General features: G+C 42.0%; 1 protein-coding gene across 1 annotated transcript in view; it reads right to left on the bottom strand.

Annotated features, from left to right (window-relative positions):
- Nucleotides 1-25,204, bottom strand: part of LOC149858241 (connector enhancer of kinase suppressor of ras 2-like) — a 762,411-nt gene that overhangs the window by 332,515 nt on the left and 404,692 nt on the right. Inside the window, exon 9 of the mRNA XM_090059075.1 lies at nucleotides 7,564-7,623. Coding sequence (XP_089915201.1) covers nucleotides 7,564-7,623 — 60 coding nt within the window. The remainder of the gene's footprint in view (nucleotides 1-7,563; nucleotides 7,624-25,204) is intronic.

Below are 25,204 nucleotides of genomic sequence, written 5' to 3'. Positions count from 1 at the left end.
GATTCCAGTTCTGGTTGCTGTATCAAGTCACCTGGAGCTGTGAAATGTGCCAGCACTGGTGTAGACTCCAGGTCTGTTGAGTGGAATGAAGTGACCACAAAAAGTTGCAGTTTACTACAACTGGATACAACTTCATGAGAAGTTATTCTTCATGAGAAGAATATTGTCAGGACAATATTCTTAGTGGCAGTGCTGGAGGTGGTGTTGTGAGCAACTCATAGTGAGTGCAAGAGGCAATGCCAAGCAATATTTGGGACACTTATCCCTGTGCTTTCTGGGCAGTCCTAAAGCAGTTATCCTATGGCTGGGACAGTTTATTTGCAGATGCTCCTGCCTTGGTCATGGGGCTGAACTAGATGACCTCATGAGGTTCCTTTTAGCCCTACTTTCCTATGATCCTATGAAACTAGAAGCTGATGTAGGAGTCTCAGTATCAAGACATTGTCAAGCTTCAGTGGAATCCTATTGGGGCCATGATGTCTTAGAATGGGGGGTTGAGGAAGTAAAGAAGTAGGCCTCCTCAGAGAAATCCAGGATGGGTACCTCCTGCATCCTTGGTTCTGCAATCTGCAGATGTCTTCTCCAGTGCCATTAGGTGGATAGTCTCCTCCAAGAGGTGCTCCTAAAAGCCAAGCACATGGCAGGAATCTTGAGCCAGAGTGGGGACTGGCTAAGGGATCTAGATTTGGAACTGGGTCTTGTGCTCCCAGGGTGCCAGATGTGTCTTGTTGCTGGCTGCTGCTCATGCCAGAGCTCTAAGGAGCCTGATCCTTTTTTCTGTGGAGCAGCCCTTCCCTGTTGCCACCAGCCAGGCTGCTGGGCATGTCATGGTGACCCACACTGGGGTCTCCCTGAAGCATAGGGCTAGGTGCAGGGGAGGGACTATGGTGACATGGCAAGGGTTGGGGGCATGTTCACTTGTGACCAGCAACCAATCAGGGGTGGCCTGTGTGCCCAGCTGTGCTCAGCAGTCTCCAGCAACACAGCTAGCCTGTGGGGCCTGCTGGGAGGTGTGCAGGAGTGCCCCCAGTCTGCTGGCCTTAGACAGTGCAGGCTGCATGCATGCCCTGTCCTCCCCCCACACACACACACACAAAGGGTGAACATGTATTCTGTTCATTTCTGATCTATCTTAGGCCACATGTAGAACATGTATTCTGTTCATTTCTGATCTATCTTAGGCCACATGCAGAAATCTGTCTAGGTTAGATCAATTACTCCTCAGGCTTTTTGAACATCTGTACTTAACCTACTTGTACTGTGCTTAGTTTCTTTCATCTGGAACCTTGCTTACATTATAAAATGTATATCAAACATTTAAAAAGTCTTTTTTTTTAGGTTTAGAAACTACAAAGATCATTTCAGCTTAGTGCTCTTCCTTCCCATCATGACCCCTTATCTTATTTTTTAAAAATTAATCTCAGCTTGGCTGTCATAAGATTCCATTTCAAAGTCTTTGGATTCTACTTAATTAATCATTTTAGGTCCAGGCAATTAAATTGCAATATATAATTAAATCATAAGATACAGAGCAACAGAAAATACAGATGAAGTCCAATTAGCTTATGCAGCCTATTTCTGTGCTAGTGCAGAATAATTCCCTACAGTTTTGTTCAATCTACTTCGAAATGACTCAAGCAATGGGATTTTTAACCATTTATTTGAGAAATTTCATCATTAAAACATGTTCATGATACTTAGCCAAAGCTTTCCTTCACTTAGTTATATTATTCCATCCTTTCCATGAAATCTAAATAATTCTTTCCAGTTTTAGGTGCCAATTTCTCTACTGTGTCATTAGGGTCAAGGTGGGGAGAAGTAGAATTCTCAAGTTTCTTTGTGCCACCCCTACCCCTCCCCAGCACTGGTACAAAACTAGAGGAGCATATAAAGCAATGTAGGCTTTCTAAAGGATTACATGTCAGTTAAAAATTGCCCCTCTGACACACACTACATACTGTAGTTCTGGGGTGAGGCTGATGCAGGTACATAGAGGTGCCAACTTTGCACTCATCTAACCATTTAACATAAATTCACTATAAGATCTAGGCCAAGTCAAATTAGTATTAGAAATATGCTTATATTAAATTAATATTAAAGGACTGTTTTTTATGCTATTTTTTTACAGAAATTGCAATAGACTAACATAACATTATTGTTCAAGCTGACAGAAATGTAAAATGCCCACACAACATAATGAAAAATTATTTCAATTTTGAAACTGTATTATTATTTTAATAATCAAGGGTTATTTTATAACACAAGAAAGAAGTTTTTTTAAACTATGCCTTTTGAATGCTCTTTTGGTACAGTTTTTTCCAAATTCTTTTAAGTTAAAACATTTTAATAGTAATTATAGGTGAATGAATTGAAATGCCAAATTACGAGTTAATTACATTTTATTAAAATAGACAAAGTGAAAGGATTTTAGTTTACTGCAGCACAGCTGTGTCAAAATATACAAGGGACACATTTCTCAGGTAACAACTTAAAAAGAGATTGGTGTAAGCAAACTTCACATTTCAGTTCTACATTCAGAGAATGTACATTACATTAAGGCAAACCAGCTGAAATATTCAACTTTAGCTGAGTTATGTAAAGGGCTTTGTATTATATATATTTCATCTTATTAAAAAGAAAGGGAAGTGACCATACTGCTCTATTCTCTTAATAAATATAACATAACATTCTATATATAATATATTTTCACAGGCACTGTGGTTCAAAAAAGTCGAACATGGTGTATATATCCTAATTCTGTTAAAATTATTATATAATTTACTGTTATATATCATGTGTTGGCATATCATGATGAATCTTTTTTTCCTTTGATACAATAGGCAGATTAGTTTCAGTCTTTCATTGAATTAAGAAGGAAGGAAAAAAGGCTTCAGCACTAAACTCCAAAGACATTTTTTGTAGTTTCCTAAATTCATATTTTAAAAAAATCCTCATTTAAAAATTTTCTCCTAATCAGTAATACTGTCAGGTAACAGCAAGGCAAGGCATTAATTAACAGTCATCAAATTAAGAGGCACTCTTCATTTCTGTTACAGTATTAATGGTTCAAGAGTTAAATGTTTAGTTCATACACCACACTGTAATGGAGGACACTTAAGATTTTATGATAAATCTACAAAGCAATAAAATTGACATCTTTAGTACCTAAGCACAGTACTGCCTCATTTTAAGTAGTCCCCTACTGAGCATTGTTATAGCTACACATGGCAAATCTAACCTTTAAACTTTAATGTTCTTTGGTCTGGTGGATTTTTCTTACGATCTATTATTTCAACAAGGTAACATTCTTTTATTATAGTGGTGGGGTTCTCTAAATACGTAATATTTCTAAAATGAAGTTACAAAAGAGATCTGATTACTTGTGATGCAATTAAATCAATGTGTGACCTAAATATGTTCTTTGACAATCAGAGAAGGCTCACTTAGAAGGTTCATGGCTCAGGCAATGCAAAGACGCCATAGATAAGACACCATAAAGGAGTATATAAGACACTAACTTTGGGCTTCAGTTAAAATGATATTTGTCTTCAAAAACCACAGCATTTAAAAGGAAATCAGTAGTCTCACTTTGGTCATGTAATCTCTTAGCACCTGGTAATATAAAATCCCCTGAAAATATACAATATAGACCAAGGAAACCAGAAAGCAAATTACATTGTTCGAGTGTACCGTACTTGAACTTGCTGTAAATGATGTTGAGTTTAGCTACTAGCACAGTGGCACTCCTACCTCCACCATTTCTCCCCAGTTTGGACAACAGCAGTGCATACTTTCAATATCTGCTTTACAGAGTTTGAATAACACTGACCTGAGTTTCTTGTTGGTAAGAAGATTTGACATTGGAGTTATTCTGAAATACTAACTGAACAGCAGGAGGAAGTTCCTCATCCATTATAATTCAAAGGGTCTCTTATCTCAAATGAATGCCATGGTTAAAACCAAATTATTTTTTGAAACCTGTAATTTTTAATAAGAGGCAGGAATAACTAACTAACAAGCTAGGAACCCAGCAGGAACCCAGCAGCTACTTCAATAATCTCAGTTATTAAGGCTTTAGTGGCCCCAATTCTGCCATATTTAGTCACATTAATTATACAGTACGGTACTAGTCTTATTGATTTAAATTGTGGTTTGTTTTTTCAGAAACATTATGCTACTTCATTGGGAGCCTTCTGTTTTGATGTGGCTATTATTCCTGGGACTACAGTAAAACAAGATTAATGATCATATTTACCTGAATCCGAGACAACTTTGAATTTAAGATGACTCCCCCCAAAGTAGTTTTTATATATGGAAAATTATAAATGCATTAGAATTTTCCACGTATAAAATCTAATTAGTAGAAGCTGATCTTAAATTCATCCTCGCCCTCCACTGTGGCAGGAAAAGCAGCAGTGTCACGAGGAGAAGGGCTAAACCCTCCCAGGCTCCCCTGCCTCTTGCTCTTCCTGCCTGCCCTTCCTATCCCTTATCCCCCCATACCTATGCCTATCCCCCTCCATTGCCTGTCCCCTCTGATACTTGCCCCACAATACCTTCCCCCCACCATCTGTCTTTTGCCCCACTGCCTGTGCTTATCCCCTCTATGCCCTGTCCTCTACCCACTGCAGCTTACCCCCCACTAGGGTGGCCATCATAGAGGACATTCCGGTTTTCTGCTACTCTGTCCTCTATTGATATGAAACCGGATGGATGCCTTTATGTTCTCTTTAAGAGAAAAAGAGAGGACATAAAGGCATCCGGTTTCATATCAGTAGAGGACAGAGGACAATCAGACTGTCTTCTGTGATGGCCACCCTACCCCCAACCCACTGCCCTTCCATCCCCTGCCTGTTGTTCAAACTGCGTGGGGAGGAAGTGCCACTATTCAGTTAGCTAAACTCAGCATTATTTATGGCAAGTTCAAGTATGGTACACTGAAACAATGTCATTCTGTGCTGACCCCTCATGCTTGTCCCTACACTTCCTCATGCTGACTGGGGAAAAAATCTTGTCTTGGATTTGAGTAAATATGGTATATACAAAATTCCCTTTTACTTTTTCTATATCTTTACTGAAGTTGATGCAAAAAAATTGAAAATATAATGGTGCTTATCTGAGGACAAAGCTAACATCTCCTTCCTCTAATTCAGCCTGATCAGGAATGGTTGACTTTCTAAAGGAACTGCACATACATCTGAGCACTATGTACAGCAGATTATGTAGAAGTCTACAGGCTACTTTTTGACATGTATCTAAAAGTGAAACAGATCACAGAACTCTTCAGTCAACTGTAGCAGCTAATCTTTTTTTTAGGATTGAGTTATAAATTGCCATCCTTTATTTTTATTTTTTTCCATATTACTTTCTCTCTCTTCTTCTTCATCTTTCCCTGTTCAATTTAACACTCTTTGCCCTTTTGGACAATCTCTGCTAGAGCTTTCTGCTCAGTGTTTCCTGGCAACTTAGACAACTTTCATGTCTGTTAACAAGGTTCTCTCTATTCCAGAACTTTTATCAAATACTTAAGCATATCCTCCCGCATTACCTACATCCCTTATATTCTGCCTGTTCATGTTTATTCATTCTTCTATCCTACTACTAAGAACCGTGTCTGTAATGCTAATGTACTGCTTCAGGATGCACTACGGTGAAATACTTTCCAAACTCTGAGAAGGGCTAGTTTGCCCACCTGCCAAACTATAGTAAACTGGTGTGTGAGGGGTGGTGTTGCATGTTTCAGCCCAGTGCTGTCTGGCAGTTCAGTCAATTCATCCAATTCAGACATGCCCATAATATTTTACAACCTGTTTTCTTTTATTTTCAAATTACAAAAAGAGTCTACTGATTCAGTCTCCATGAGTTTCAGCTCCACACTTTAAAAAGGATGTAGAGAAGACTGAGAGAGTCCAGAGGAGAGCTGTGCATGATTAGAGGTCAAGGGAGCAGGACTTATGAAGAGAGGCTAAGAGGCATGGCACTCTTCAGCCTGGAGAAGCGAAGGCTCAGGGGTGACTTGGTGGCAGCCTATAAGTATATAAAGGGTGTGCATCAGGAACTGGGAGAATGTCTGTTCACTGGGAGACGACAAAATCTAACGGTCACAAACTGTGGAAGACTGCTTTAGACTGGGGATAAGGAAAAACTTCTTTGCCCTCCGAGTCTCCAGAGTTTGAAACAGACTCCCCCCAGTGGTGCAAGCACCTACTCTGGATACCTTTAAGAAATGCTTGGATGCTTATCTTGCTGAGGTGATCTGACTTCCTACCCCTTGGGCAAGGGGCTGGCCCCGATGATCTCATGAGGTCCCTTCCAGCCCTAATGTCTATGAAAGCTGTGAGTCAATCCAAGCAAAGGCAGCACATCAAAGAATGAAAGTCATCCTCAGCTGCTTAATAACAGTTTCTCCAGAAACCTACCATGTTTATTTTTTTTGTCACTGCAAGCAAAGCTTGCTGCTGAAGATTAGTTTGGCTAACACAGACCTAACAGAATCTACAATCCACTCAGATTACATAACGAAGAGAAAAAAGTTTAACAGATAATTATTCATCATTACATGTGCAATGTTTACTTGGTACATACACTGCATCTTTGATTCTACAATGCAGTAATACTCAGGACACAGGTCCTAAGTCACATGTGGTTCTTCATTTTATCACGTATACCTTTTCACAAAAACTAGCATAGATAGTATTTTGTGTTTTTTACTGCATTCATTGGACATGCCTTTCCTGTAATCATGAACACATGAGCACAAAATGTGTAATTACAATAATGCTACCCATTTAACTACAGAAATATATATATTTTTTCTTTTGAATTGGAGTATATTTGCCACAGTTCAGCCTTTGGTGACTGCTCATATGTGGCTATAGAAATGTGTGATGGAGTTCAAGGGGTGGCAGAGTGCAGACAGCCAAGATTTTTTGAGCTTTGTTGTTTATTCATAGATTTTGTTTTAATTTCTAAATAGATTTTGACTATTTTTCAAATCAATACAGAGGTAACCTAAAAAGGAATTATACCTTTTATTGTTAATATATACACCTTATTTTCTCACTTATCACGTAACCTAAAATAATACATGCCTCTTGTTGTGAGAAGGCAAACTGAAGAGAAAAAAAAAGGTTTTTTTGGAGCCATGGTAGAATTCTGGCAGCACAGAGCAAGCAAAGAGTCTACACATCAGCACTAATCACCCTCCCTTTCCTGCTCAGCCAAAAGCTGCTGCCAGTTTGGCTGCAGCTGTGATAGGGTTAAGTCACTAGCTTGTGGCTGAGCTTCAGACTCCAGCTCCCTACCTACAGCCAGGAGGGAGCCAGCCCCCAAGCAGCCATTCTAGCATCTGCACACCTCCATTCCAGCATGGAAATCAGAATCCTCACTTAGAACATGCATCCCAATTTTGAATGGTTAATTTGGGGGAAAGGTGCATATAGTCTTTCAGTAAATGTATATCTTAAAACATAGGCTTGAATTAAAGCAAATCTTAAACATATGGATACATGTCTACTTCTTGTTGGTACAATATATAAATCTCATTAGAATACAGAGGCTTACATTTTCAGTAGTTCCAGTGATTACGTGCAGCCCATCATATGTTGATTTGATATACATCCCCTAAAGAAAGATGAAGAGAAGGAATAATTAGTATCTCTGTGTGGTCATCGCTACAAAAAACAAAATAAAACAAAAAATGCCAGCTCTCTCTTGTGCTAAAGTAAAAAGATAAAAGATATTTACACAATAATATTCAGAGAACATGTTTTAATCTTAATAGTATTTCAGCAGATTGGAGGGAACTATACTGAATAAAAATTTCAAAACAAAATTAAAACAAATATATATTTCAAATCACTCAAAAAGCATATTTTCCATTTTAATGTTTCTTCACTACTTCCAGTACAAGAACATAAAAAAGTCTTTGGACAGGATTTAACAACAGGCATTAGCAAGTAACCTAGACACAATTTGGCATTTATTTATATATCATAAATATTTATATATACATAATTATAGATAATATCAGTGTGTGTGTATGTGTCAGTTTGTGTGTGCATATATGTGTGTGTGTGATCATACTATTATATACATGCACATACATATATAAAAGAAACAAATCTGTCAGAACCAATGCAAAGAACAGGAATAGAGACTTCAAATGACATATACTTTTGATTTAGCAGAAATAAAACTTGATAGGTACAGCTGAAGTGTCAGTAAGGTTCAGCTGCTAGCTTTCTTGGCTCTTGGGAAGTGGGTCAGCATTTATTTCACTTATCATCACAAGCGTCAGATTTTCCCCTAACACTGGCAAACGTCATATTGTACTGTTAAAACATATTCATTTACAGAATCCTGAAATGGAAGTTAAAATCTCACAACAGGTCAGAAAGAGGGTTTTCTTTAATAGAAAATGTTGATCGTGAGGGAAAAATACCCAAAATCTGAAATATTTGTATTTCAAAGTGCTGCCATGGTGTGCCATGGGAATTGTAATTTTAATGTTTCATGTCCCCAAGGGTTAGACTTCCTAGTTGCATTACATCTCTAAGGAAACACCATGATACTTACCCTTGGGGAAGGAAGTTCATTGTGGAAGTTGCATGGAATATGCACAGTGCATCATAGTGAGTCCAGCTGGCGAAAAAGGGTAGGTAACCATTTTGCTTCAGTTGAAGGGGAAAAAATGAAAGGAGGTGAGTTCACCCCAGGTTAAGAGGGAAAATGCACCATAAAAATTACAAGGCCACAAAATGGCATCATCTGTAGCACTGTCAGAAAAGAGGTAGCAGTAGCAAAGAGGGGTCATAATCAATGGCAAGGCATTAAGCTGCGGTAGAGTCTTTGGGCTGTCTGAAAAGAGAAAGTGAATAAAGGAAAATCTTTCATGGCACAGTGAGATTCACAAGACAGTGAAAGTGGTGGGAAACTAGAAAGGATGCTGTTCTGATTGCCTTCTAACTTCAAGTCACTAAGACACATGAAACTGTTGCTTGACAGGTGATTGAGTGGAAATGAGAAATATTTCTCTTAGTACATGAGAAGCATGAGAAACAGGACCAGAGTGTCCACCTCCCTCCTTGGAATTAAACATAATGTGGGACTCTGATTGAGAAAAAAATGAAAAGCTGGAAGGGCTTTACCCACTACCACAGTGGAAAATAAATAGCAGTCTAGGATGCCTTCTACGGCTAAGTACAGACATTACACATAAACTGATATAAGTGATTGGAACCTGATTTAAACCTGTAGCAGAACAAAAGTTCAGTGCACATAGACTGGTTTAAAAATGGTGGAACTAGATCTATGATAGACCTGGATGGATGTAGTATCAGACTTAATCAGTTTACATTAGGTAAGTCTATTGAACTTCTGTACCAGACAGCCTCCTGACTCAAGTCACAGTCTGCCAGCAGCCCAGGCACCTTTGTGGCCCCCCCATCTTCCCCCTCACATGGAGGCACACTGGAACTTGGCTTGCGCTTGGCTGCTCCGAACTGTCAGCTGCAGGCAGGGGGGAAGGGAAAGAAGCGTCCGTGGCTCTGTATTTTTTATTTATTTATACAATGTCCCTAGGCAGGAGAGAGGAAGGAAGGTCTGCAAAAGGAAGGATCAAGCCCCTTCGAGCTCTGGCAAAGGCAGGTGCCCAACAGCAGGACAGGGCAGGCAGAGCAAGTGAGCAGTGGTTGAAGCATAGATGCTGACTTTTATTTTTGCTGGTGCAGGCTAATATGATGCCCTTCTCCACCCTCAACAGGAGTGGAGCCAAGCAGAACCTGTGGGGGGGGGGCAAAAGTGAATACATGCTGCATGCTGTGGGCTCAGGGCTCCCTGCCCTGATGCCCACGCCCCTCTGGGAACCCTGTGCCACCATGGTGAGGTGGTCCCCCCTGACACAGTAGCATCAGGGGTGGTGGCATGGTCAGCTCATATCTGCTTCCACCCCCCACACAAATCTGGGTGGCACATGCCTCACCATAACTCCCCACCCCAGGAGTGCACTCAGCAACACGGGGCTCCCCCACTGAAAAACTGCCTATGGTTGTGTCCCACTCCCCACACCGGCCCCAGCACCAATGCACCATCCTGGCTGGGCAGTGCTCCCAGGTCCAGCTCCTGCCCCACTCTCTCTCTCACTGTGGGAGCCTCTATCTACCCCCACCCGACTTTCCTGCAGGCATCTGGGAAAGCTGCTCTCCACCACTGCCTAAGGCTGTATTTCTGGCCATGTGCATGTGTGCCACAGCCTCGTGCAGGCTGGAACTCTACTAGCCTGCAAGGGGAAGGGAAACCTGCCGTTTCCCACATTTTTCCATGGTAAATGGAAAACCTAGATCTCTGCACAATATTAGGAATCCAGGGAAAATGCTGTCCCAGAGTCGTGCAGCCCAAGACCAAGACTTGTTCCCATTTTGAGACTGCCCTTTCCCAAGGAGGGGCCAGGGCCCTCGAGCCCCTATGTACTCAGTGCCTATGGATTGAGGACTGCTGTGCCCTGTCTGTGCTCGGCCTAGCAGGACCACGGTGCAACAGGGAAGTGAGTGGAGCTGCAGCCACTGCCTCACCATGCTATTGCCCGTGGCACCCAGTGGAGTAGTTGACTTCAGAGTGTGTGTGTGTGTCTGGCCAGTCTGATCCCAAGTAGGGCCATAGCATGGTGACTCAGTGATCAGAGCTGCTGCCACTGGCACTTGGTGGGGTTTGGGTGGCAGATGCCTGTGTCCATGTCTAACATGGGCCTGAGCATTCCTTCCCTGCACCACTCCAGGAAATCCAGGCAGGACAGGCACCCCCAGCCTCCATCACAACTCCTACGAGATGCCCATTCCCAGACTGCCCCCACTCCAGTACTTAGTGGACAGGTTCTCCTGCCTGGATCTTGATCTCTGGGCATCTCTAGCCTGGCTGGGATCCCTCATCCCATGAACTCCCCCCTGCACTCATGACTACTCACTCCTTCCTTCCCTCTTCCCCACTCTTAGCTTCATGCTGTGAAGCCACCTCCCAGTGATTTCTCAGAGCCCAAAATCATCATCAGCTCCTAGGCAAGGCAGAGATGCCCTCCACTGCCCAGTGGCCCATTCACTACTGCCTTCGGCTGTGAAGCTGTAGGTAAGAAATGAGGTTACCAGGTCACTGGATCTGCCATGGGTGCTGGATACAGAGCTTGCCTGGGCCTATGTGCAAAATTCAAATGACTAAATTATAATATCAGTGCCCTTTTGCACAAGAATGTAAATTCATGACGGGGACCACCTGAAACATAACAATACAGTTAATCTTATCTCTGACTTCAGTATCAAGTACAGCCCATTCCCAATTACTCTAAATTGATTATGAATAAGTACCCCTTTCAATGTGATTGCTCTTCCTTGTTATCAGATCCCTCACCAACTTAGGTGTCTGTACCAGTTGGAAAACATTTTGGATTCTGCCCAGTTATCACAACAACCTATACAGTGCCTTACAATTCAGGGTCTAAGGTGCTCAAGTCAAGTAATCAAGTCCTACAGCAATTAAATAAAGTATATCTCTAGTTTAGGGTGTTGGGCTCGAGCAATCAAGCCACTATAGTTAAGCAAATGACAAACCTCCAGAGTGATCAAGGGGTTTTGTGCATATCAGTTTCACCCACAACAACTAGAGATGGATCCAAAAGGCTAACATTTACTCCACAACCAAAAGACAATGACCTCCACATTGTCAGCTTTGCCTGATCTTCAACCCATCAAGAAAAATATGCTTTGAAGAATGAGTATAAGAGAAGGATGGAGCTGCCAGCAAGGCACGCTTATCTCAGAAGGGAAACACCATGCTGATCCATCATAACCTGCACCCAGTTGACTACCCTCAATGACGGATCCATGCCTGGTGAGAGGCTGCAAAGATCAGGACCGCTTCCTTGCCCATGCTGGTGAGAAAACCACTATTATGGCTAGCAATATACTGGACTTGATTATAGCTTGTTTTGTTTGTAGATTGCAATAGCCCACCTGTCATTTTCCTACATAGCTTGTTGTTTAGTTAATAAAGCCTTTCTGCTAATTATTGATGGAAGTGTTGTGTCAGTCTTCCTAAGCACTAAGCACCCCATTTTTAATTGAAACAATGGGGAACAGCTGTTGCCAGACCCAATCCCCACATACAAAGAGCCCCTTCCCCTTCCCCTTCCCCAACATCAGAACATGAAGCCAGAGGTTTCTGCTGCTTGCCTGACTAGCCTATTGTCAGCTGCCTTCCCTTTGGGAGCCCCAAGGGTTGAGCCAGACCTAAAGGCAGTCTTACGCAGAGTTTGGATAGGGCTGAACCTGCCTCAGGCAGGGGTCAGACTTGATGACCTCTGGAGGACCCTTCCAGCCCTACTTATTTGTGATTCTCTATGATTCCTGTGGCTGACAAAGCAGCATGGGGAAGGCGGGGGGGAAGGGGGTTCTCCCCCATGCCTGACAGCTAATCAGTGGTGACCTACCCATTCAGCTGTGCTTGGGTGTCTCTGGCAGCCCAAGAGCCAGTGGGGCACACTGGAAGGCATGCGAGAGTGCCCCAAGCTGCAGGCCTCCACCAGGGCAGGTAGACTTTGTGTCCTGAGCCCCCACCAAAAAGCAAATGGGTGTTCTATTCTCTCCCAACTAACTTAGTGCACTTAGAGCGAAGTGTGAAACTTGGATCACTTCCACCTTGGGCTTTTGGAATGTACCTAGCCTATATGTGCTCCTAAGGCAAAAATGTCACCAGTCAGAGCACAGGATGCAAGACATGCCCACGAGTGAGACTGTATACGTGAGCAGTTACTCAGAGGAGAACCATATTTTTAACCAAGAGATAAAAGTCTGTGTCTGGTATTATATGGTTCTTAGCTATAATACTGGAAAAAAAAGAGTTATATGATCTTTTTATACCATTTTTCTTTTACATACTTCTGTATATAAAATATGGTAGCTATAATTGATTTTTCCATCAGAGAAAAGGATTTGACTAGAAGACTGAATAAATAAAGAAAATTCCTAAGAAAGATGTTTGTTTTACTTCATGGCATCTGTTCTACAGGCCACATGTGCACTGCTTGAAAGATGGCACTTTGAATCATTCTTTACAGAACTGTAAACATTTTTCATCAAAAACTTGTCCTCGATATGCAGACTGCCAGCACTTGCCTATCCTGTTGTAACAGATAATGTACTGTGTACAGTTCAGTTCAGCTCTTAGCTGCACTCTGGAAGGAAGATCTCAAAGGACAATTTATCCTTCAACATGAGAAGACACTGATACTTAGAGAAACAGTGTTTCTGAAGGACAATCCATGACAAAGCTATTTTGGGGATTTCTCTGCTTCATTTTTAATCAGAATTTATAAGGAGAAAGACTTGAACTTCTAATCTTAATCTTAAATGATAGTGAAATACGTTTGGCTTAAGTCCCTACATTTAATTTTTTTGCAATATACATGCTAAAATGTGCTAAAAAGGTTTTCAGGGATGGTGTTTGTGAAACTGGCCACAACTACAGACTTTCTGGTCATTTACAGCCTTTCTACACGCCACAGAATTGGCCTTTAAAGCAGCTTAAATGCCCTTTCTCACCTCTTTAATGGCGTTGCTATTTACAGTTGGTGGCATATTGCATGTCAAATTACTTTGGGACATAGCAAAATAAAACATGTCTGAGGTGTTTTAGTTTGCTACCTTAGTAGCTGCAGAGAGATGCACCAGGTCCTGTGCAGCTCAGGGGCTGTGCAGGCAGCCCATACAGGCAGACTCCACTGAAGAAAAAGAAAAGTGACAAGACCAGCCCCCCCCAGCCACAGAGCCTGCCTGGGCTGCAGGGGGCCTGGTGCTTCCCTCCACAGCTGCAGTGCCCACTGGGACCACCCGGGCTGGGTTTCTGTGGATGGGTGCTGCCTGGGGAGTGCTGCCATGGAGGGAAGCACACCCCCCCATCCCTGCAGCTCAGGAATCGCTCAGCCCGCCAGCAGCTTGGCCTCCCCCCCGCCGCCAGAGTGGCAGGTAGGGATCAGGTCCAACCCTTGTGTACACGTCACAGGGGTTTACTTTGGTTTAAATTGAAGAGAGGTTTTTAAAAACCTACCACTTCAACTGAGGGAGAATTACACCAAAGTAAACCCCTGTGGTGTGTACAAACAGCTTTAGAAACACACTGTTAACTTGGTAGAACCTAATAAAAGTATCTACATAGTAAACGGTCATTCACAGGCTAAATATGGACCTTGTCCTAGATTTAACAAGTCACTGGTTTTGATTTTTCTCTTCATTGCTTTATTGGTGAGGCATTCCTATGAGAATCAGCATCTTCATGATTAAGGATTCTAGAGAAAATGAAAATATCACCTTTTAAAAAAAAGTGCAGTCCAGGTAATACACATTCCATGCAAAAACATGGAATACTATAATTGAGAAAATGGAACCATCAGGCTTTTGGAGTGGGGGGGAAGGGAATTTGGCTTGTTTTATAGGTCTCACTGACAGTTGCTAAAACTGCTAGATGTCAGAAAGTGTCATCAACTGTAGAAAGTCTTTGTAAAACTGTTCTACTATCAGCAAGGCTTCAAGCAGTCTTATTGATTCAACACATAAAAACAGCTAGAGTGTTCTGAAATCCTTCATTTGTATTATAATATCTTATATTTTATAGAACCTTTCATCTTAAAGCATTTTATGCATAAATATTTAACAGGGGCCCAATCCTGAATAACCACACTCAACACAATTTTGCTATTAACTTCAATGAAACAAAATGATATAGACAGGGTGCATCTACAAGTGCCTATTACTACACAGTAATACACTCTGAAGTTTATTGCTCTGGAGTTTATTGCTGCCGGGCACACATCTGCATGCATGCCTGAAATTGAAACATGTTGAGCCGGGACAGAGGAGCCCCAGCTGCCAGGAAGCCCAGGGGGTCAGCCTGCCAGCCCAGGGCTGTTCTCCCCCTCAGTTCAATATATTGCAAAGGGCTGGCTGGGGGATGAGGGTAATTCAGTGCTGTAGGTAGCCCCCATACTGTAGCACCCTCATGCCCTAGCCACCTGGGGCAGCATCTACATCTGTGCTGCTGCAGAGTTTTTTACTCTGCAAGAAGATAGTACTTGTATTTAAAGGCGTTAAATAAATTAAATCTGTTTACTCCAGCCAAATAGGGACATATGCATAGACACCAAGACACTTACTGCATAGCTAATTAGTCAACTGCACTAAATGTTTCATGTAGTCCCTAAATTTGCTGGAGGGCTAGTTGGGGGTTTTCAATGTGGACTGCAACATTTTGCAGGCAATTTTAAATAAGCAGTATTTATGCCTCTTAAAAAGCCTGTTTTTATGTCAACTTTATTCCAAGGTTAAGTTAAACCATGTTAACAAAAAACAAAACAAATACACACAATATTTTGATATCTTTACTCACAATGGGCCAGCCTCTCATTCACACAAAGGCCCTTTGCTCTAGAAACCATATTGTACAAACCAAAGGAACCAAATTAAGAAGGCACATGTAATTCTTATTCTGGCATTTCCTAAGTTTTGAGTGTTTCATTTTGCAGCCTTTATAATGCTTTTTTTAATGTAGTTTTTTTAAATATTATTTTCCCTGTTTAATAAATGACAATTGAAAACCTCCCCACAGATATCCCACACGGTAATCAGCAGAGTTAGAAACTTTAGCGCCACTCTGCCAAATACACTAATGTAGTAACTGATAGCAATTATAGGTTAGCACTGCATGGACATTTATAGACGTGCTTTGGGAGGTGGTGCAGGGCCGTGGGGAACGCTTTAATTAGCACAACTCCAAAAGCTTTGCGAGTTTAAAGCACCCAGGGTTTCATATGTATCAGCATCCCCACACTGAAAAATGGTGGGGGCAGTACTTTGAACTAAAGCTCTTTGAATAAGTTTAAAGCGTGCCACCAACACTTTTCAGTGCAGGAACACTGGTACACGTGATGCTGGTGAAGTTAGTTAGTTGAGTCTGCTCTGATACACTGTAATTACAGTGCACTGGAGCAGCCTCCCTGAACGTATATATAGGAGCCGCATGAGACACATACTTTGCAATACATTTCACAGATACTTGCTGATAGAATAGGAAGAGAGAGACTTAGAAATCTTGGGTTCCATTCTCGTGTCTGAAGGGGAGTTTGTTATAGTGGACACAAATCTGCTTACTTGCCCCAAATGTGGGCCTACCTGCCCTGTTCTTTCCAACCTGTTTCAGTCCAGTCACCACTAGTGCCTTGTCCCATTCTTATTCCTACCCAGCTCCAGTTTCTTTCCAGCTTCTTTCAGGATTCTCTTCCATATCTCTTTTCATAGTTAGTTAGCAAAATTTGAACTATCTCAAGTCCTCATTTCTCCTTATCTCTATTTCCCTACATCCCCAGTCTTTGTCTTCTTGCCTAAATAACATTAGTGTCTCCTGTAAGCATGTTATCTCACCTCAGTGTTACCCATCGCAGCCATGTGGTTCCTACTTCACCAAATTCCCCCCCTCCCCCCCCGGCTCTCAGCTAGTCTCTAACATCATTGGCTCCCAGTGCCATTCTTTTTTTGCCTAATCAGTCCCAGTCTTCACTCCAGTTCCCAGTTTCAGTATTTTACTCAGCTAATCTCATCCTCCTTTCTCCACCCAACTGCTTTCAGACTTTTGTACCTTGGATATTCAAATGAGATAGTTTCTTCCTCTGTGCTGCCTTGTACTAGCAGAGGCATCAATGACAGCATAAAAGAGACAGGTGCCTTGTTCTGTGTTGCAGTGACAACTCCACCCCATTATATACTCACCACTAAAGGGAACATCTGGCATTGTTCCTTTATCCCTGGGATAGAGAAACCACATATCAGGTTCAGGGGTCTGACCCCAGAGTCTGATGCACCCAGCAGTCCAACTCACCTTCTGTCTCTCACCTGCCATGACTTTGGTGTTAAACAGTATACACTGGAGACACTGTCTCTAGAGGCCAGGGCATCTTCTTTGATGCCCTCCCTCTTGGCTCCAGCCTCAGGGCTTCTTCGCTCCCAAGCTCAGTCCTGCCCCTCTGTACTTCTCACCAGGGTGTACGTCCCCTTTAAGTAGCCCCTTTAGGGTTTCTCTACCTTCTGAGGCAATTGGGGTAGTACAGACCCTAAATGTGGACCCCTGGTCCTAATTGTGCCTTAGGGGATATAACCATGGCCTGTAGCCCTTCCCATAGCCACAGCCATACCTCACAGGTGTCACAGTTGTAATTCCCGTGGGGCTCCCTAACCCAGCCAACAAACCTGGCTCCCTGGGCCTCAGATCCTTGTTTGGCTTTCAGCCTTTCCACCTTTGGCCCATTTCCTTTGGCTGAGACCCTCAGCCCTGGCCCATTACCTCACCTCAAACCACAGCAACTTGGCCCTGGCCCCTCAAGGTCCTGGCCAGAGCTATATACATCTTTTGTTCCTGACTTAAAGGACAGATTTCCTATGGAAACTAGGGGCACACATGGGAATTAATGCAAACAGTTAATGTGAATGATATATCTACAGAAATTTCACCGCTGGGGGCGGGGGGGGGACAGTATAGGTCTGACAAAAAAGTAACCCAAAATCCACATTTTTCCATGATTAAAATGAAACACCACTGTATATATACCTGATGGAGGTAGGTAGTAGGATTAGTAAAGGAACCAACAAACTAGTGAGCTGTACCTGGATGCTCCCAGTGGTCAAAGTGGACATCTTTTGACATGCTCAAGGGGTAGGGAGAAGGGACGCTTTAATTAGAGAGGCTCCAAGAACCACTCTGATTAAAGCGCCCACCATGTTTCCTGTATTCAGTGTCCCACACTTCAAAATGGTGGAGAGGGGCTTATTGGATGAGTTTTAGTTAAAGCAGTGCTCCAAATGCCTACAGTTCCTGACCAATTCCTTGATCCAGTCTTCTCTTACAGATATGCAGGTAGCAAAATACATTTTGAAAAATTAAATGGAAACAAAATAGAAATATCCTATTGAAACAAAACATTCAGCTGTATGACCTTTTTCACTGGGGAGAGGGTGTTAGAAGAGACAGCACATGACAAAGTTAGTCAAAATGTTTAACGCATTACCAGAAGGCACTTGGATTCTTTAGTAATAAGTATAAAAACCTTTGATTTGTGTATGGCCTTTACTGAAAACAGCTAGGTTAACTCTTCTTCTGTCTCTAGCAGCTTTTTAGATGCGTCTGGGCTGTTCTTTGCAATGTAGGAAAGAAGAGGAGCAGCCAGTACTATGTAACTTTTTAGAAAAGCGGTTCTCAACTTTCTTAGACTTGAGGCACCCTTCAACAGATTGACAGCATCCCTTGGAACATGCCATTTCTTAGTTTTCACCTTTTCTGGGCTACAGAAAAATAACAGAGCAATTTTTCTGTTGCAAAGAACTCAGAAAGATCACAACAGGTCAGAATGTTTTTGACCCTATGGATTCCTCTTTGAAAATTCTAGGTTTATCTTATAAATCATGTTTGCATACCTGATAATGCTAACATTACATGGAACCCTTCAATAGATCTCAAGGTACTCCATAGTGCTACAGCAGGCTGGTTGAGAATTGCTGTATTCTCTGTAACTGCAATTCAGAATTTCAGTCTGTAAATCTGTATCTTTAATTCTGTAATTTTTAAATGTATTCTTATGAGAACTTCTGGTAAATGTTCCATGAACCACAAACCACTCTTTCATAACCATTATTGTAAACCATTTTAGACTACTGATGGATGCTCTTATCAGGGATCATGAATATATCCCATCTAGGGCATAACAGACAATGCAACATGCTACTGACTTGTTCTCTTGAACACAGAAGTTTATCAGAGTTCTGTATTACCATGAAAACTTAAATAAGCTTGCCTTTTAATTAAAATAACACACAGACTTTGGGCTGCATTGCCTTTATTTCAACAAGACTCTGTTGCTTCTCCATGCACTACTTCCCTTGCTGATGCACCATTTGGATTTTTTTGCATGCTGTCTTCACTTTTTTGTAGAATCTGAAAATACTGAATTTCTTTAGCATGGTATTATGTTCTTGCCATGCAAAGATGAAGGTTATCTGAGGAGAGAGCTGCAAAGGAGACAGATGAATGTTTCATAAAACAAATATTTAAATAGAGAAGAAGAGTTTAAGTCTGCAGAGAAATGAATGAAACTGTGGAATGAAAAACTCAGTATTTAAAATAAATAAAACCTGATCAAGGATTCAATTTTTAAAGGAGTAGTATTATGCTTGTAGACGATGCACAGTATTAAGGAAGTCAAAATAATGCAGGATGAAAAGAAATAAAAATAATGTCCCTTTCAACAAGATTGTGGATTCTCCAAAATGTCAGGAAAAAAATAACTACCTGTTCACAATCCCTTATCTAGGACAAGAATCACCACTATATTTATCATTTAAATGAGACTGAAGAAGTTGCCAGTTTTTAAAAAAAGTACATCCAGTTACAAGGCAAAACACTACATTCAGAAAAAAAAAGATCTATTCAGTTATATCAAGGGCACAAAGGCATAGGGAGGACCCTGAAATTAAAATCAACTCTAGTTTCATTCCTCCTGAGTTACTACAACTTCAAAAGGAATCGGAAACTTCCTTATATAAAAAGGAATAGACATACCCTTAAAAGCATTAATATAATATAATATAATATAATAATATAACTAGGTCATCATGGAGTGAAAACTAAAAAAAACCCTGAAGAGTTAAAAAACTCCCCAAGTTATAGGCTGCATTTTCATTTTTTTTCAAAGTGATGTAAACTTGTGCATGATTTAAAATGATAACTCCCCAAGTTATAGGCTGCATTTTCATTTTTTTTCAGTGATGTAAACTTGTGCATGGTTTAAAATGATGCAGATATTCTAAATCTGTTAGTTAATACAGATCTAAGAGTGATACTTATATTAAGGTTGCCTAACACATTTTCATTATGTGAGTCTATTTACAAGTGTTTACAACTTTGCCAAACCTTAACATTTTTGGAGTGAAATTTTCCATACCATGTGTGCACTTTTAAGTTGATGTGTTTGTATGTATATTAATACCAGACAAAAATGGTTCACCTACCTCACAGAATTAGGTTAAGGTTAAATATGCTTTTCCAGTGTTAAAATGTTTTTTAAAAAGTAGAATAAAAATAAAACTGAAAAAAGAGAGGAGAGATGAGGAATTTGGCATGGGGATTACACTCAAGTTAGATAGGCGGCTTTTACTGTACTTGTGAAAATCCACCCAGATGTGACTGAGTCTCTGGGAAAAAGAAAATCACCTTTTATACACACTGGTAGGTAAGATGCTTTAGAAATTAAATATAAAGTAGAAAAACACGAGAAGTAGCAATTTCTTAAAGAAACAGTGTTAAGGACATAGATATAACCTAACTCAATGGGAAGGAAATATAGTAAGCAAAGTAAGAGATCAAAGCCGACTTTGACAAGCTCAAGAGGCTAGTCAGTCTGGCCCTCAGGGACCATGACCCCAGGGAGATGGGAGTTCAAGAAGAGTGGTTGCTTCTCAAGAAAGCGATCCTCAATGCACAAGCTAAATCTATCCCAACACGGAGGAAAGGAAGCAAGAAGGCACAGCAGCCCTCCTGGCTCTCCAGGGACCTAGCGGACCTCCTGTGGCTAAAAAGGAAAGCCTACAAAGGAGGGAGGACGGGATTCACCTCCAAGGAGGATTACTCCGCGCTGGTCCGGTCCTGCAGGGAGCAAACCAGGAAAGCCAAGGCTGCAACTGAACTCCAACTAGCTTCAGGCATCAAGGACAACAAAAAGTCCTTTTTCAGATATGTGGGGAGCCGGAGGACAAGCAAGGGCAATGTTGGACCCCTGCTAAACCAGATGGGGCAACTGACAACTGACGCCCAGGAAAAAGCCAACCTATTAAATAGGTACTTTGCGTCAGTCTTTCATCAGTCACATGGGATGCCCATGCCTGCTACGGGACAGGGAAATCTGGGTGAGGGGGATCCCCTACCCTCCATCAATGCTGACCTCGTGAAGGAACACCTTGAGAAGCTGGATACCTTCAAGTCAGCTGGCCCTGACAATCTGCACCCCAGGGTACTCAAGGAGCTGGCAAGCGTCATAGCCCAGCCCCTGGCACGGATCTTTGAAAACTCCTGGTGCTCTGGTGAAGTGCCTGAAGACTGGAAGAAGGCCAATGTGGTGCCAATCTTCAAAAAAGGGAGGAGAGTGGATCCGGCTAACTACAGCCCCATTAGCCTGACTTCTATCCTGGGGAAGATCCTAGAAAAGTTTATTAAGGAGGCCATCCTTGAGGGACTGGCCCAGGCTAACATTCTAAGGGACAGCCAGCACGGGTTTGTTGCGGGTAGGTCTTGTTTGACCAATCTCATTTCCTTCTATGACCAGGTGACCTATCACCTGGAAAAGGGAGAAGAGATTGATGTCATATATCTTGACTTCAAAAAAGCTTTTGAGCTGGTATCCCATGATCACCTCTTGGCCAAACTGGCCAGTTGTGGCCTTGGCTCCACCACGATCTGCCGGCTGGGAAATTGGCTCTGTGGTCGGACCCAGAGGGTTGTTATTGATGGCAGTCACTCATTGTGGTGCCCTGTGACCAGTGGGGTCCCCCAAAGCTCTGTCCTGGGACCCATCCTGTTCAACATTTTCATTAACGATGTGGACATTGGAGTCAGGAGTGGACTGGCCAAGTTCGCCGATGACACCAAACTTTGGGGCAAAGCATCCACGCCAGAGGACAGGCGGGTGATCCAGGCTGACCTGGACAAGCTCAGCAAATGGGCAGACGAGAACCTCATGGTGTTTAACACCGAAAAATGCAAGGTTCTCCACCTTGGGAGGAAAAACCTGCAGCACCCTTATAGGCTTGGCAGTGCTACGTTGGTTAGCACTACAGAAGAAAAAGACTAGGGGGTCATCATTGACCACAAGATGAACATGAGCCTCCAATGTGATGCTGCAGCTAGTAAAGCGACCAAAATGCTGGCTTGCATCCATAGATGCTTCTCGAGCAAATCCCGGGACGTCATTCTCCCCTTGTACTCGGTCTTGGTGAGGCCGCAGCTGGAGTACTGCGTCCAATTTTGGGCTCCACAATTCAAAAAGGATGTGGAGAAGCTTGACAGAGTCCAGAGGAGAGCCACGCGCATGATCAGAGGTCAGGAAATCAGATCTTACTATGACAGGCTGAGAGCCATGGGACTCTTTAGCCTGGAAAAGCGCAGGCTCAGGGGTGATCTGATGGCCACCTATAAATTTATCAAGGGTGACCACCAGGATCTGGGGGAACGTTTGTTCACCAGAGCGCCCCAAGGGATGAGAAGGTCAAATGGTCACAAACTCCTGCAAGACCATTTCAGGCTGGACATAAGGAAGAATTTCTATACTGTCCGAGCCCCCAAGGTCTGGAACAGTCTGCCAGCAGAGGTGGTTCAAGCACCTACATTGAACACCTTCAAGAGTAAATTGGATGCTTATCTTGCTGGGATCCTATGACCCCAGCTGACTTCCTGCCCTTTGGGCAAGGGGCTGGACTCGATGATCTCCTGAGGTCCCTTCCAGCCCTAATGTCTATGAAATCGATCTATGAAATTTGGCTACATCATAAAATCTGCTGGTCTGGACTCAAAAGGAAATCATACAAGAAGTGGAAACTGGATCAAATCACTAAGGATTAATTTAAATGTATAGTTCAAGTATAGAGGCATAAAATAAAAAAGGCCCAGGCACAAAATGACTTACAACTAGTAAGAGATAGAAAGGTAAGAAGAGATAATTGTGTAAGTATGGTATTAGTAAAAGCAAGTCCAAGGAAAGGGTGGATCCACAGCCAAAGTGACCACCAAAAATCCAGAATAGAGATGTATTTTCTCATGGATCTGACACCCATTGCTGACCTCTGACATTTGAAGTACTTTACACCTCTTCCAGTTACTGTAGCCCCATGGGCAAACTAGCTCAAGGCCATCACTCAAACTGGAAGTACTATATCTGTATTCATGTAGTGGTACACCTGGACCAATTATCTCTTCTCTCAGTACGCACATCACAATACTAGCTGGTGCCATGTGAACATCTGGGAGGTAGGAAGGAGGATCAGCCAATTCAGAACTAATTTTCCCAATCTGGACAATTTGCAAGATTTCTTTGGACACAGTGACACAACCCTTAAATTTGGGGCACCTGGTCATTTTACCCACTACTTAGTGAGGGGGGACGGAGGGGGTGGTATTATCCTGAAGCATTTCATGCCTTTTTTTGCTTCATTCTTCATTCAAAAGAGGCATGTCTACTTTTACTGTGGAGTAGGCTAATTAACTCTATAGTTAATATCTTGGCATCTATACATGCAGCCCTATTAGGCCACAGGAAATGAATTAACTGAGCTGCAGGGTAGAACCTGTAAATGTAAGTACTATCCTGCTGCAGAGTGTTTTAATCCACAATGCCACAAGTGTAGATACTGATGTGGCATCCTCATGCCCCTCCACAGCACGTTGAGCCAGGTTGGATCTGCCGCGGGCTGGCAGACTGAGCCCCCTGGATCCCCTGTCGGGCAGGGCTACTCTGACTTGGCTCAGCATGTTGCAATCCTGGATGCACGTGTAAACATGGTTCCTGGGAGCAATAAACCACAGTGCAATAAGTGCCAGAGTTTATTGCTTCACCTTAATAGCACATGTAGACATGCCCAAACTTTAACTTTGAGCAGATGGAATTGCTCATTCTTGAGCAGAGATGGCAGGAAGTCACAATAAAAGTCTTCATATATATTACTGCAAAAGTTACTATAGGGAGGAAGTTTATACATTGTTGACTTGGGATAGCACAGGTATTAACAGGATTAAATTGCAACAAAGAAGATATTGCTTAGACATCAAAGCATAAAGGTTAGTTAAACACCAGAACAGATTACTTTGGGAATCTGTAGAATCTTCTTCATGGAAGGTATTTAAAAGCAGGTTAGAAAGACATCCATTCAGAGTGGCACTGATTCTTTCTCTGAGCAGGGGCGTGGTTTGGATCAGGGGTGGCCAACCTGAGGCTCATGTGCCACAAGTGGCACAGGCAGCTTCTGTGTGGGGCATGCAGCAGGTCAGAGCAGGGAGCACAGGGCAGGAACAGATGGTAGAAGAGCAGATCATTCAGGGAAAGGTGATCAAAGTAGTACAAGGGTGCAAGAGAGTGAGGTGAAAGGCTAATTTTTTCCACAACTGCCAAAAATTGGCCCCACTGGTCTAAATGATCTCTTGAGTTCTCTTTAATCCCAGTTTTCTGTAACATTGTGATGCTGTACTCATTAGAGGTTAAAATAAGATGCATCTAATTAATTGCAAGGAAACACACTAACTTCAGAAGATAAAATTTCTTGGTGTTTAAAAAGGAGGAATCTTTTTTAAAGGGACATAATATATTGTGGGTTTGTGAGGTTTTTTTATTTGTATTCTGATTCATGAACATTTAAGGTACAGATAGGCTGTGTGCAGCTGAGGGCCACAGACATGGTCAGTGACTGACAGACCATACCAACAGGTACAGACATAGCAGAAGTCTGTTACAAATAATATGTGCTTAAACTGATATACAATCAACAATCATTGAGCTTGCATTAAAACATAATTAGTAGCCTGGAAAAGTAGAATAAAAATCTGTTTGTCAAGGTCACTAAAATTAGGCTAAGCCAAGTGTGAATAACCACTTTTGGAAAGTGCTTAATCACAGCTAAAAGTAAGAACTGATATTTTTGCCTTTTGATAAGAATTGAGTTGTATGTAGTCAGCTAGAATCCTACTGAAATAATAATATGTCTTTGTTAATCTGCTCTCCATCTTGGCCATTTTCAAGGGACTTATGCTAAACTTGTATATAAAGTGTGACAAAAGTAACTTCTGTCTAACCCTTATAGTAAGGTGCATCTCATCCCTGTAAGTAATTGGTGACATATGTGAGAATCACAGTTGTAACACAATGACATTTATTTTACAGTTTGCTTAATAAAAAACTTAGCACACTGAATTGGAAAAACATTACAAAAAAATTAAGATTGGAATGTATCAAGTATTCAACGTTTTGGAAATACCAGAACGAAGGTGCCTATTCAACCTTTATTCTTTCCTGTTAGGTACACATATTATAACACGCATTTTATTACATGATTGTATTTCCCTCCTTAGGAGACAGCTGCTTGTA

The sequence above is a fragment of the Crocodylus siamensis genome, chromosome 8 (genome assembly GCF_052110815.1).
Source record: "Crocodylus siamensis isolate JL-2025a chromosome 8, ASM5211081v1, whole genome shotgun sequence".
In the NCBI taxonomy this organism is placed as follows: domain Eukaryota; kingdom Metazoa; phylum Chordata; order Crocodylia; family Crocodylidae; genus Crocodylus; species Crocodylus siamensis.
Note: the sequence above shows the minus strand (reverse complement) of the source record. Positions and strands in the feature narration are given on the sequence as shown.